This window comes from Apaloderma vittatum, unplaced genomic scaffold (assembly GCF_000703405.1).
Source record: "Apaloderma vittatum isolate BGI_N311 unplaced genomic scaffold, ASM70340v1 scaffold32408, whole genome shotgun sequence".
NCBI lineage: Eukaryota > Metazoa > Chordata > Aves > Trogoniformes > Trogonidae > Apaloderma > Apaloderma vittatum.
Genome location: NW_009729597.1, coordinates 1 through 14,233, shown reverse-complemented (window position 1 = coordinate 14,233; position 14,233 = coordinate 1). Strand labels below are relative to the sequence as shown.

At 44.3% G+C, this 14,233-nt stretch overlaps 1 protein-coding gene across 1 annotated transcript; it reads right to left on the bottom strand.

The window, feature by feature from the left end:
• Positions 1–1,496: 1,496 nt before the first annotated feature.
• LOC104268564 (cholesterol 24-hydroxylase) lies at positions 1,497–12,133 on the bottom strand (the record flags this gene model as incomplete). The annotated part of the gene is made up of 14 exons (XM_009874508.1): positions 1,497–1,658; positions 2,532–2,598; positions 3,456–3,544; positions 3,805–3,915; positions 5,772–5,856; positions 6,287–6,359; positions 7,457–7,519; positions 7,827–7,983; positions 8,861–8,971; positions 9,551–9,689; positions 10,294–10,380; positions 11,056–11,129; positions 11,682–11,763; positions 12,056–12,133. Coding segments are annotated over 14 exons (1,378 nt in total), but the record flags the coding sequence as incomplete, so codon positions are not given.
• Between the last annotated feature and the right edge of the window lie 2,100 nt (positions 12,134–14,233).

Genomic DNA, 14,233 nt, shown 5'->3' with positions numbered 1-14,233 from the left:
ACCTGATGGGCATCAACCACCCTGCTTCCGACCACATTGGCTCCCAGGAACACATGATCAGCTGGAGAGTTCTCAGTTTTCCCAATGAGATGTTACTAATGTCTAGGAGAATATAAGCAGGTCTCCAGCAAGAGAGATTAAGGAGCTGGCTTACTAATACATGGACTAAACCTCCCCTAGCAATACAAGTATCGGTACCTCTGGCTGTAAGCCATATTAATACATTGTATAACGGTTTTTTATGTTATCAAAAGCCAGATCACCCTTACTGGCCTCTTATCCCACTGCTGCACTGAGTGAGACGGAGAAAACAGTAGCAGAACCAGGGAAAGCTCTGGGATGCCGCCCTCCCAGTGTGGAAACCACCACAGGAACTTGACAGTGTTCAGTCCAGGTTCTTGTCATTTTTTACTCAGAAAGGTAAGTAATAACAGCGAAGCACCAAACACCTTAATTCCTTGTATTTCAGGACACAAACTCATATTGAGTAGCCACCTATTTCTAGAAGGTGGCATTTTTACACGATCATTTATTCCCTAGCAGAGCTAGGCTGCAAACCTGCATGCAGCAAGCAATTTTGACACAGCTGCAGAAAAAGGTGTGAGAATCTTCTCCTCCCTCTGGCTCAGGTTGCACAGGTGTTTCCTCAGCAGCAGTAATTTCAAAGAGTATTTGGTTCTAGGCACTCACTTCCAGCCCTGCTGTACCTACTATCTGTTCTAAGCAATCATGTAGCTTTGTGGTGAACCAGATGGAGAAAACAATCCAGGTTAAAACAAACCCAACAAGACCCCCCTCCAAAAGAACGGCATCTCAGAAGAATGAATATAGGCTGTGGGGAGAGGTAGGAGGAAGCAGGGGAGCCTCCTTCTACAGCACAGACTGGGAATTCACACTCCGCATAATGCTGAAAGAAAAGCAGGAGAGACTGAAGAAAAATGAGGCAGAAGCAACAGGGAAAAGCAGTGGCCAGTCTCTTTTTTTATCCTCGTGTAGAGCAGGGATGGGAAAATTGGTTTTGACTGTGAGAATAGCTCCAAACTTCTCTTCCCAAATTCAGCCCAAATCTTGTGCTCTACTAGGTTTTTTATTTCATTGTGTATATATGAAGTTCCCTGAACAAGGGCTTACTTATAATACAACATGCTAAGTAAAGTTAGCGAAATCATCAGCTGGGATTTGAGTTCAAGTTTGCGTGGAGCTCTAGTGATACTCCAGTGAAAGGATGTTCTCTTCCAAGCCTGATCAGAATCAAACAGACCCCCAGGAAAGTAACAGGCTTTGCAATTCCATGTACGATTCCAGATCAAAGACACTGAAACATACCTAGAGTGATTCTCCTAAGGTTTTCTTCAGTAAATGAGGAAGCGTTGGGAAAACTTCTGTCTAGTAATCCTCTAAAGGGGCCTGCAAAATCTAACCTTTGATTAGTAGGAAGGTCTGCAAAATCAGAAGAAAATGCTGCCACTACCGTTGTACGGTCCTTTCCCAAGCAGTCACACTTGGCAGCCTCTTGCAGGGCTCCTTGGCTTTAATTTACATATCACTCCATCTAGTGGCCTCACGGTTCCAGCATCCAGGAGTTTAAAACTCTGTCCTGGTACCAGCTGGAATTCAAACCTCTGCAGTAGTTTGGCCATCACCACTTTTGCCTCCATCTGTTGAGAAGAAAAGCAAACTCATCATCAGTGACAGCAAATATAGCTTGGAATGAAGCTACTTAAAGTCAGTGTATTATGTAGGGCTGCTTTGTCAATATAGAGATTTAAAAGTTAAATGTTACTGTCAATGCAGCTGGCAGAGTTTGGGCAGGAAGAACAGAATCGCCTGGGGCTTCCCAAATTTGAAGACAACTGACAGGCACTAAGATCGGTCCTTGTGTTTAAGCATTAACCCCATTTTGGGAATCAGAGTGCAAAACCAAGCACTTTAACATGAAGATTTTGAGCACTGGTGCTTACAGCAGAGACTCTAAGAGCTGGCCTCCTACTGTCCTTCTGAAACGCTCTCTGCCATCCTCTTATACTTCATTAAACTGTTCCTCCCATCCACACAGCCCCGCCTCACCTTCTGTGTCAGTCCTGGCATGTGTCCCTCTGCCCGTTAAAGCTTTCTCTTCTCTACTTTGCCAGCTGCAGGCACAGGATGGTCCCTAAGAGCCCCTGCATATCCCCCCCTGCCCCTCCCGTGCTTGACGCTGGCTGGCAAAGGGATGTTGATTCCCATCAAAGGGTGCGGATTCAAGCTGGGTGACCCAGGACAGGTCAGAGGGAGAGCAGCCTGCTGCTCCCTCCCCCACAGACACTTTGGCTGCACGGACACATGGGGCTGGTTCAGCGCATGTACATCTGCTCATGTGAGAGCGTTTGAGAGATGTGCCCCATCAGGGACATGCTGGGGATCTTCCTTCAAGAGGGAAGATGGTCAGTGCACCATCAGCGTGGCCTTCGGTCCACCACCACCAGCCAGACAGCACACCCTGAGCTGGCCCAGTGTTCTCTAATAAAGCATCATTACAGGCCTCTGCTTACCTGTGCAAACACCTGCCCAATGCACGATCGGGGGCCCAGAGAGAATGGAAAATAGCAGTAATACGGCCTGCAAAGAAAAATGTTCAAAACTGACAGCTTGCTTGTGAAGAAACAAGCAAATCTTTCACCCCAGTAGCAAGGAAATGGTCTAAATATCAGCTCACCTAGCTGACTTGTTAAGACAACCTCCAAATTACCATTTTTATTTGCTTCAGAGCAGCAATACAGCTCTGCAGCAAGTTCCCTTGTCATCTCTGCCTACCACATGGCTCGGCTCACAGAGCTGTGGTGATGTGAAAGCCTTATTTCAAAGCTGAATGTCAGGTGTACTCTAAATGTTCTCCAGCCTGTCATGAGGACATAATGACTCATCCAGTTATTGCTCCTTTGGGCAGCTCTGAACCATGTGAATGAGGGGCCGTTTGGTCCAGGAGACCAGACTAACTCTAGGCTGAAGCAAGACCACTGACTCACAGGGATCAGTAGGGATCAGCATCAACCATTTAGGACACTGCCCTCTCCTATCACGCTGATTAGACTTTGGCTGCCTGCCTTCGTGGCTGTACAGCATCTTCTCAGCCCCTTGTCCCCTCTCTAATGTGGAGACACTTCAAGCATCCTGAGGCCAAGTCTGCCACACACTGAATGTTTGCTTTGCACTACGTCAAATATTCAGCCTGGGTTTGGCCCAAAGCTTTGACCTCAATATAAACATTAAATAGTATTAGTATTGGTCTTTTTTGTAAGGTGTCATGTGATCAAAAGAACTCCTGAACAAAAACTGTACATTATTGCTCTCTGCTTGCATTTGGATAAGGATTTAGTGTTACTAAAATGGAAAAACAGTTTTATTTTACTTTTATTCCCCCCTTGAAATGGTTCCTTATTACATATTTAATAACATCAGAGTAAAAGGAAACTCACTTAGGTGCATCTTTGCTAAATCGGTCTGGATTGAAAGTGAGTGGATCCTTGAAATACTTTTCCATCCTTCCCATTATATAGGTGCTGAACTGTTAAGAAAGAGTTTATTTGCATTAGTCAGGAGCAGCACACAGAAGATGCCTCTCCACCAGTACAAAATCACAACTGCATTCCACTCCGCAGGCAAAAAATGATCCACAGTCCGAATTCATAGCCCAGTTTAGGCCAAAAATTTCAGAGAGGCCAGCAGAACTATGCACAGGGAGGATTTCGGCCCTCTGACACACAAATTCATTACATTTGGGTTGACTGTAGCAGCTAAAGGCTGCTGATGGTGGATGGGACTCACAACGAGCACTGTGTTTGCAGGAATTCTGACACCGTTGAGGATGTGCTCCTTCTCCAACCAGCGTATTGTCCCTGGGACGGGTGGGTACAGTCGCAGCGATTCCTTCAAAACCTGTGTCAGCAAAAAAGCACAAAAGGTCAGTCAGTTAATACAGCGTAGGAAACAGAAATAAAATTAATTACCTCCCTATGGCCTTTCACTTTGGCTAAGTGGGAACTTTTGACTTATGGAACAGACGCTGGTGTATCTTTCTTGGACTCCTGTGGGCAAAATATATGGCTAAGTCAGCTCCTTCAGGCATCGTTCTTTACTACAACTGGTAAAATACAGAGAAAAAGAAGTAAAACTCACAAGAGATCCCACATTTTGAACAGATCTAACACCTCAAGTCAGGTTAACATTTAAGTGAAAAAGTACTGGGAAGCAAATTCAAAGGGAGTGTCTGAGAGTGAAATTTCATGCTCCCGATGCGCTGTCCTCGGCACCAGCTGCCATGAGGATGGGTGGTTGCTCCCACCTCCTTCCCACTCTCAGCACTGTGCTCCTGCCTTTGTCCTGCTTCTGCTGCTTGGGGAGTTGAGCCAGGTCAGAGCACCAAAATGAGAAAAAACAACCTGGCAAAGGAAAATGAATAGGGAACAGTGAAGAAAAAGAAAATGGAATGAGACCATTTCTTTTGGTGGCAGTGAGCTGTAAGAATGGCTTATTTCATCAAAGTGAAACCTAATTAACAGCGCACATTAGCATTGCACTGCAAATGCAATTAACGGTGTGCATGCACGAGTGCATTAATGAAAAAGAAGCATGGACAAAAGGATTCAGAATTGCCTGAGTGACAAGATCTCTCATACTCCAGAGATGGACTGGGCTCTGACCAAGGGTGACTGATTTTGGTTGTACAGATCCAAGCTTGTTCTGTTAAATAAACGGTCTGCTTTGAGAGGCTCTCATGTGACCTGTCTTAAACCTGAAAGGCTTAGATACCTCATCCTAATTGGAGTGGTATAATTGTGATGGTATTTGGAGAAGCCTAAGGAAACCTGCTGATTTCTGAAACATTTCCTTATGAGAGATACACCTTTGAAATCTGCCAGTTCCTAAGCACAGTGATTTGTGCGATAGGACATAGTAAATGGCAAAACACCATCACCCATCTCAGCAGGGCAGTTTAAGAGAAAAGTGATCATAGCAGACTACCGAAAATCAGAGGAAAATTTAAGCAGGAGAACAGCTTCCAGGACTGTGATTCAGCCTCTCCTGAGGCCTAGTAGTGTCCCCTATCTTGTAACAAGGGATACACACCACAAACACTGGCAAGTAGCCAAGCTCTGGCTTTGCAGTTCATTACCAACCGGCATTTCCATGCACAAGAGTTCTTTAGGACCAAACTCTCTTTTTTCTTTTTCTTTTTAATCCCCTGAGTGACTGAAGAGAGTTTCGAGACTGAATAATAAAACCCCTGAAATTACAAAAAACTAGCCATTATTTTTTGATGTCCTCAAATCCCTCTGAGTTTATGGCTCATGGTGAGATCATAGCTGGAAATGCTTTAATAATAATCAAACAAAAATGGAGCTGTGAGTTTGGGAAGTGCATAGGATTCACATACACATTGGGCTTGAAGTTGCAAACTCTTCTTAAAACACAATTAAGGTTTCAGCTTAAACAGGTAGGGATTAAGCAACTCCACGCTAGCTCCCAGCCTGATAATAACTAAAGCAAGCAGTGAAGGAATTGCGGGATTTTTGAAAGAAATTTGAGGAGCACCCTCCCTAACAAGGCTGGGCTGCTGCCAATCACTCATGGTACCTGCCTGCTGACTCTCTGGGGACACACATTGCCAGGATCAAATATTGGCATTGCTTGTAAAATTTTAAAAAGTGTGGGGCTCCTCTTGGCAGTCCCATGAGATAGCAGGAGTACTAACACAGAGTTCTGACTGGTGTTTTACCTCACTCTTACAGTACCTGTGATAAGTAGGTGAGTTTGCCAAGATCCTCATAGTCAATGTCTCTCTTGGCACCGAGAACTTCATCCACTTCGGCCTGAAGCCTGCAGTTAAATTAAAAACTGTTAGTTGCAGATGCCCATTTCTTGCTAGGCAAGTTGACAACTTAATTTTTTTACTTTCTAGACACTGAGTTGGACTTTGACTCACATCCTCAGGCAAAATGCCTACCAATTCCCAGGCAGCCTGCCTGAACTTGTGCCGCATATAAGGATGGAGCAATGTGTGTACAGTAAAGCTGCATCAGAACCAGCTTTGCATAAAGGCTTTGAAAAAAAAACATTTAGATGGAATTGAAGTAATCCACCTTAAGCTTTTCCTAAAATTTTAAATATACTGGGACTATGAAACTGCTTATTTTGGAAAGGAGGCTGGAATTTATTAGGAATTAATCCTAGCTTTCTAATAATCCTTATAATTAAGTTCGTTTTGAAATTATCAGCAAGCTGTGTTTGCAAATTAAAGAGTACATACCTTTCCAGTATTTCAGGATGCTGAGCCAGTGCCATTACTGTAAATGACAACTGATTGGCAGTGGTTTCATGACCTAACAACAACAAAAATCAGTTTAAAAGTTAATATGAAATAATAACATGATGCAAAGGTGGTCTACTGGCGTGACTGCGAATGCCAGGCACTGAATGATTTATTTCAAGTATGCTAGGAATCAAAGGAAACACTGAAAGGGGTGTAACTTCTACGTAAGGAGCTTTCAGGAATGACAAGAACAAGACATAGCTGGTAAAATATGTGCTGTCTTGTTCAACTCAAAGCTGTGGTGGCTGCAAACGGCAACTACTGGTTGCGAGCTCCCCAAGAGAAGGGCCAGTGAGTTCAATATTTGCCTTGTCATGTCATGGGACACACACTCCGACCGAGAAGCAAGGACTTACTGGTTTTGAGGGAAAACAGAGCTTCCACCTTTCTTTGAAATGTCTGCTTTATGTGGATAGCTGTTTGGTTTTTTTCACAGATAGGAATATGTATTATTTTAAAGCATTACAGAAAAGACTTCTGCAGAGCTATACTTGTTGCAATAATGCCTTTCCTGTGGAAGAACAGTGTTTTGATGTCACTTTCTTAGCAAGTGAAACCCTACTGACTTGTAAGATCAATCTTTCTACATTGTCTACTTCACGTATCATCTTGGCGCCCACTTTTTCTGATGGACTTAGCAGTGCCCTCTCCTATCAAGCACCAACTATTGCTCTTAAGGTCAAGAACAGCGTTTAAGCGTGCAGGTGAGGGTGGTGTGAAGAATGTGGAGTATGTTAAAGATGCTTTCAGTGGGGTTTTGCAGGATTTGGGAGAAAGGCCCAGAACCCTGTGAGGAATAGCCTTGCACCCCTGTAGGCAGTGCTCCCCCCTGCACCATGGATTGGAAAGCACCGGCCTGCCCTTATTTGCTGTGTTGATATGACTGAAGGAGGATAACTTATTATTTGCCTATAAGTAAACTAAGAGTTCTTTTCAGATCTGGCCCAGCTGGTCCAATGCCAGTGAAATACTGGTCTTCCAACCAAGTGGCTCTCGGCTACAGCAGCAACACATGAGTGAGTATGGACATTAACCACAACCCTACAGACAGCCCAAGAATGAGTACAGCTTCCCACAACACATCCAAGCATTAAAATAACTACCAACCTGCAACAAAGAAGGTGATAAAGTTATCCAGAATGTTCTCATCATCTCTACTTTCCTCCAGAGCTGTCAAGAAAGAAAAGCAAATTACATCAGAAAACACTCCCATGCCCCAGCTTAAACAGCCAGAATGCTCCACCCCACTTTGCACATTTTGTCTGAAGTGGCACTGGGAGGGGATGCTGAGCGCGCAACTCAGCGGTGATTTGTGACCAATATTTGATCCAACACAAAGAAACAAGGAATTTTCAAAGCAACTCAACCTTCAGTGTGACAAAGCTATAAAAAAGTTTAGATCCCCAAAATAACCCTCCCCATCTCATTGCAAAACACGTCACAAAGAAATTCACTCAAATAGCAATGTGTCTCCTACCATCTCCTTTCAGTATCTGTGTAAGAATATCCAGTGTGCCTTCCTTCCCATTCCGGATGGCCTCTCTCCTCCGATCAATGCACTCCTTCCCCACGCGCCGCAGCAGCCTCACACTCTCCCTGACCTCTTTTACCAGCTTCCGTTTCCCTGGCATGTACTGAATACAGAATTTCTTCAGTCATTATACTCCTTTTCTGGCAAAAAACATTTCTAGCGTTATTTTTCAAGCGACCACCTTGTTCTCTGCTAAATGGCATTTGTCACAATAACATATGCTCTCCATGGACAAAGTTAATGTCACCAAGGGGAAGGGTTTGGGTCAAAATGAGAAATATTTCAGCCTGTGCATGCTGATGCCCTGCCTTGTCAGAGCTCGTGTTTTGGTACTGTGAGCAAAATTACTCTAGGTGATCCTGCTCTGGCAGGGATGCTGGACTAGACAATCTTTCGAAGTTCCTTCCAAGCCCTAAACATCCTGTGATTCTCTAAATTCCTCACCTCTCCACAGAAAGAAACTGCAGCATCCAATACAGAATCTCACCTCTGGGCCCAAAAAAGGAAAACAGGAGCTCTAAAAACCTGAAATTCAGCTTTCAGGAGAAACCAGGGAATGATTTTTAACTTAAATATTTCATATTCCATCCATAACTTCCTAGTATATGAATCATAAAAAATACAAATTTTTTTATAGTAAGAATGTTAAAAGTTCTTCCACCTTGAGTGAAGACTGCCATCCTTGAACAAATGACAAAAAAAACCAACTCAATTTTTGCAGCAATGGGTGTGAAAGTAAAATCATATGCAAGGGGGAAGAGAAGGCAGAAAGACAGAAAGGCAGTGTGAAATGTGAAATTTGCAAGTGTTTTAAAGGGCTAATGAATTTTACCTCGATGCAGGTTGAAGGGAAAGACCTACTGATGACTGTTTCCCCATCCTGTATGGGCCTCGCACAGCTCCAGCCAGTTGAGTTAATAAAGGAGCAGAGGCTCCAGCTGAATGCAAGGAGAGGGGACGGCAGTGAGGAGCGTACACACCCGTATGAGGGGGATGCGAGCCTTGGTCATTCCCTCCATAACCATAGTCACAGCGTGTGGGAAAGGCGTTTGGTCGTCGCTCAGTGCATTCAATTCCAAGCCAAAGGCTACCTGACAAGTGAGAGAGAAAAAGGCAACTCACTGCATCCTCCTGGCTCCCTGGGGCTGGGGTGAAAGAGCAGGACAGCCTCACACTGCTGTTTTTCCACTAAAAAAATCCGCAGGCTAGATCCTGCCTTGCAGGAGGCTGTGAGGAAAGGGTAGTATAAACATTATACTTCCTCCTTATTTGGGGGGATTAATAATTTACTATTACTCTCCACTCATCTCAAACTGTTTTGCATAGTGAAGGGAAAAGCCAGCATATGGCAGACTTCACATCGACATGTAACGGTAATAACACAACACCCACACACGAATGAGCACTGGCGTGCCATTTTTGGCACAGAAAGGTGGGAAGTACGAGGCTGTAAGGAGTTTTGCAAAGGGTCTCCATCCTGCAGGCCACATCTAGGCAGTGCAGACCCTTCCTTAACTGCCCTTTCCTATAGCTCAGTCAGAATGGAAGTGGCATGATTAGTCCTTTGGCTCTTCTGGCTCCAGCTCCTGATCCTGTCCCGCTGCCAGTACCTGTTACTTCCACTCCTGCCTGCCAGTCACAGAGGAAACAAGAAAGCGGACAGCTGGTACCTTTGCAATGATATCCATAGTCACCCGGTTCATCATCGTCAGCATGCTAAACTCCTGTTTTCCATCTGCCTTTTCCTCTAGCTTTTCCATCAGCTCCTCTGCTTTTTCATTAAAAGTGTCCATCAGACCAATCAGGTAGCTGAATCAATAAAAATGCATGATGGGGGCTCTGGAGAGGACATCTTTGCTCAGGCAACATAAAATTGAAAATTGTTTGTTTGTTACAATAAATTTACCTTAATATTTTAAAAAAGCGAACATATAAAATGAGCTAAATTATTCTTACAGCATCCTGCCATACAATAGGTGTTGTGGCAAAAGGCTTTGTTCTGTGTACACTGAAACAAACAGACTTATCTTGAGATCCTAAATGCAATGTATGAAGGTATGCACAGGCAAACCAGACCAACCCCCTGCTTGTAAATCACAGCATATCTCCCACAGGGAATCACTCAGGTGAATGATGAGGCCTGCCCATGTCAAATCCCTGACAGGATAAGGCAGCCATCGCCACGCTTCTGGAAACGCCATCGCTGAGCTCCTGTGGGTGTCACTGCCCCATGGGAAGTCTGGTCAAATCATACTTAGAGTGGAAATGGTGCATTGGAATCTAAGCAAAATGTGATTTTGGCACTAAATTGGGATTTGCTCTTTCTAAATATAAAATAATGATCAACGACAGGGATAATGATGAAAATACAGTAGAAATAAGGGCTAGATAATCCTAGAGGTATTTGTCTTACGTTCGGCTGAACGCTGGATCCATTATCTTCCGCTGCTTGTGCCACTGCTCATGGTTGCAAACAGTTACCAAGCCATTCCCCAGAAACCTAGCATTGAGGAAAACAAGAAAAGGAACAGTTTTCAGCAAGGGAGCCAGCTGAACCCCTTGTAGTCACAAAGACAGCTCTTTCACATCTACTTTCTTGTGTTTTTCCCATCCATAGTAAGCACCACGCTGCTTTGAATACACAGGAATTGTATCACCATGCAGAACAACTGAACTGCAGATATGTTTTGCATGGTAGGTATGGACTGCTGAGTCCAATAAGATGCTGGTTCATTACAGCTGTTAAGCAAATAATTAAGATAATAACTGGATTATTATATTTTTAAAAATTTCATGCTACGAGAAAAAAATTCCCTTTGTTGTCATTGAACTTAGGAGCTGGAAATGCCCACACATTAAGGAATAATTCAGTGTTCTAAAACCTAAGTGAGAAGTTTTATGATGGTCTTGAGCAAACTATTCCGAGACTAACTAAACATCCATAAGGAGCAAAAAAAACCCCAATCAAGTTAAAAAAGTCCAACATAACCTGCCACCTGATGAGGAAGAAATCTGATTTGACATATAATTTAACAGCTACGTGCTGCTTACACGTCTGGAACTAGTCATTAACCCCCATACTAAGGTAAATGGTCAAAATAACTGTCATGCCTGTGATGTTATTAAAGTTTCACTTATTTTCAGATCATAATGGCTCCAGATGAGTTTTGCCTACCTCTCACCAAATATATTGAAGATACGACCATACACCAGCCGATCCTTTGGGTACTGTGGTGACATCAAGAATTCCTAAAATCAAATTTCAGGTCAGCGAATACTGAGTGCAATCCGTTTCCCAGACAAAACATAAAAAGCCACTCACATGTTCGTTCTTTTTCTCCTGTAGCAATAGTCTGAAGACTAAATGAATTATTTGGTATGCCCTGATTCCCCAGTTTCTATACTGCTGCTTGTTTTGCATGCCTCTAGCACTTTTTGCCCAATGACCTGAAATCTCACTCTGTGGTTATTGCCAAGATTTATAGGAAGACATTCAGTCCCTTGTGCCTTCCTCATTTGAAATATTAAGCTCCTGCAGACAGTCTGCTTTTCAGAAATGCTGGAAGCTTGCTCTATCTGCTTTTTAAATAAAGGTAACACAGTAAACCAACTGATCAAAGAAGAAAATAAATCAGAATGGCCCAGAGGGCAGAGTACCTCACCCTCCTAATCGAGCCAGAGGCACCCTCTCGACAGACACAGACTGGCTGCACTGTGCTGCCCTGGACATCCAGCACTGTCTCTCTCTTTCTGGAGGGACCTGCCAATCCTCACTGCTGATTTAGCTTTGTTTTGCTGTACCTTCACTCCTTCAGGACTCAGAATCATTAGGGAGACTCTGTGAAAGGCATTAAGCCGCACAATGGGTCCATACTTCTCTGCCCTGTAAGAAGGGATTAAAAAAAAGGAAAGGTAAGAGAGAGAATTATGGTACAAACCACCAACTTGTAACAGTGCAGACCTAATAACCAGAGGACCAAAGCATCATGTATTGGAAACTACTGAGGTGTTTGGCAAATAAAGCCATTAAGAGAAAGATCAATGTGCTCTCTCTAGCTCCTCTACCAGCCTTCTGAACAATGCTAAATACATAGCTCAGGACCTCTGTGCCTTGATTTTTCCAATTCGCGCTACAGGGCTGCCTCATTCGATGTTATTGATGTGTCTCAACTTACCACTGCAGGAAGAGATCGTGCACAAACTCCCGTTTCCTCACCATTCTCCACAAGATCGGCAGATGTCCAAATAAAAAGCTGCAGAAAATTAAGGTAAAAGTGTCACAAGGATGCTAGCACATGGTTTTGTATGGATTGCAATCCTTGCTGCTCAGTGATGAAATAAGACTGTTGCTCGTGTTTTCTTCCTCGTAAGGAAAGATAAAAGTAACATCTAGCTGTGCCAACACCTGGAACCCATGTGGGTAAGCTGAGGACCAGGGTCAGGCTGGTGCACTCCTGCAGCCAGGAAGACCAGTGAAGAGATGCAGGACAAGGTCTTTTTTTTTTTTTGCTGCTTTATTATAGGAGATGTTCAGGTCTGGGTGCAAGCTCCCAGCAAATTGCTTTGCTCTTTGCCTAGTTGACTGAATCCTGACTGCAACTATTACATTTTTGTACAGGCAACAGACATTTGCATTTAAATATTCTTTAATACATGCTCAGCCCTGACAACCATAACTTTGGTTCTGTCAAGGGAGTTAAAGTGAGCAAAATTAGGAACAGTCTCCTTCTGTCTAAAACCATGCAACCTCAAATGCTGAAAAGAGAAGCATTTCATGGCAAACCATGAAAAAACATGAAGCAAGACATTGTTTTGGGATATATAACTATGTGACACTACCATATGAAAAATGTATTTGCCCATTTCTTGCTATTAAATCTTTAATATGAAGTAAACCTTTGAAGAGACGACCTCCTCTCTTCACAGGTGAACTGGTCATGTCGTAAAAACAACACAAGGCCACGAGGACTCACTTTTCCAGCCTTTTCTACACAAGTCTCCTTTAGGGACGTGCTGTATTAGTTCTGACAAAATAAATCGGCACAGGAAATCAAGGGTCTTAATGTAATCTTGTCATCATGCAGCCACGAGACCTTAGACAAAGCCTGAGGTTTTGATAAGATCCTGTTGTACCTCACCCTAAAATAAAGCTTTCTTAAGGTTTTATCAAAGTGAAAGAGCCAAGGGCAAAGGGAAAGTTGTGCATCTTGGCCACAGTAACACCTTGAAAGGATACAGGCTGTGGACTGGGTGGCTGAGGAGCAGATCTGCTGACCACAACCTGGGGACTGGCTCTGGTGGGCAGCAAGCTGGACACAAGCCAGCCTTTGCTTCTGGTGGTGCTGAGCACGTGGCTCAGAGTTGGTCACCTGCAGCACCATTTGAACAGCCTCAGTGTGAAGGTATTTGGTCTTACACCTAACCGGGATTTTCCTCAAGACACCTTGTGCCCTTCCACCTTCATTTGCAGCTCCGGGGAGAGGCTGGCTCCACCTTCTCACAAGCACCATTTAGGTAGCTGAAAACAGTCAGCGGATCCCCTCCGCCCTTCAGTAGCCATTTTTCCACCCAAAACAAGTCCAGCTCTCAGCCTCTCAGGCATCCTGGCTGCCCTCCACTGGACTAGCCCGGGTTTGCCAACATCTTTCTTGTACTGGGGAAACCACCACCACCACACACAGCACCCAGCTTTACCTGTTTTTTTTTTATTTTAAGGAATACCTTTCAGAGCTGCAAATATTTGATTTTCCTTACCTTGGACATTTAGGAGTCAAAGCGTTTGTGCAACAAGTACTGCAATGGGGGGTTTGTACTGTCCCTGGCAAACTGGGCTTTGGAAAAGCTATCACGTGCTGTAGGCTGGTGCGACAGAAAAGCTTCCACCCAGACATACCAGTACTAGAAAGTCTTCTGGAAAAGATTCGAGGCGGATCATCATCAAGTCTCAAACCCTGAAGAAGGGACAGAAGAGCAGCCACAGGGTTCCTGAAGCTGCTCATACTCGAAGTTGTTACTTCATACCTCGAAATGAACGGAAGGACAAGCAGGCTCAGGCATGGCATGATCCATCCTCCCTCCAGTCTTAGTACCTGCCCGCATTACACGAGGGGGCTGAAGCCTGGGGCCGGGCAGCCGAGCCCGGTGTCCCTTTGGGGCTGTTTGTGCAGGACCGTGCCGGGGCCCTGTTTCTTCCCCCGGCACCTTGCCCAGGGCCCCTGCACACAAGGGTCAGGCTGACCAGGGAGCCCACACGCTCCCGCAAGAACCGTTTTTCCTCACCGACAGCACTGCCACTGCCCGTCAGCACTTACGGCTTTTTTTTATTATTATTTTTCTGCAGAAATCCAACACGC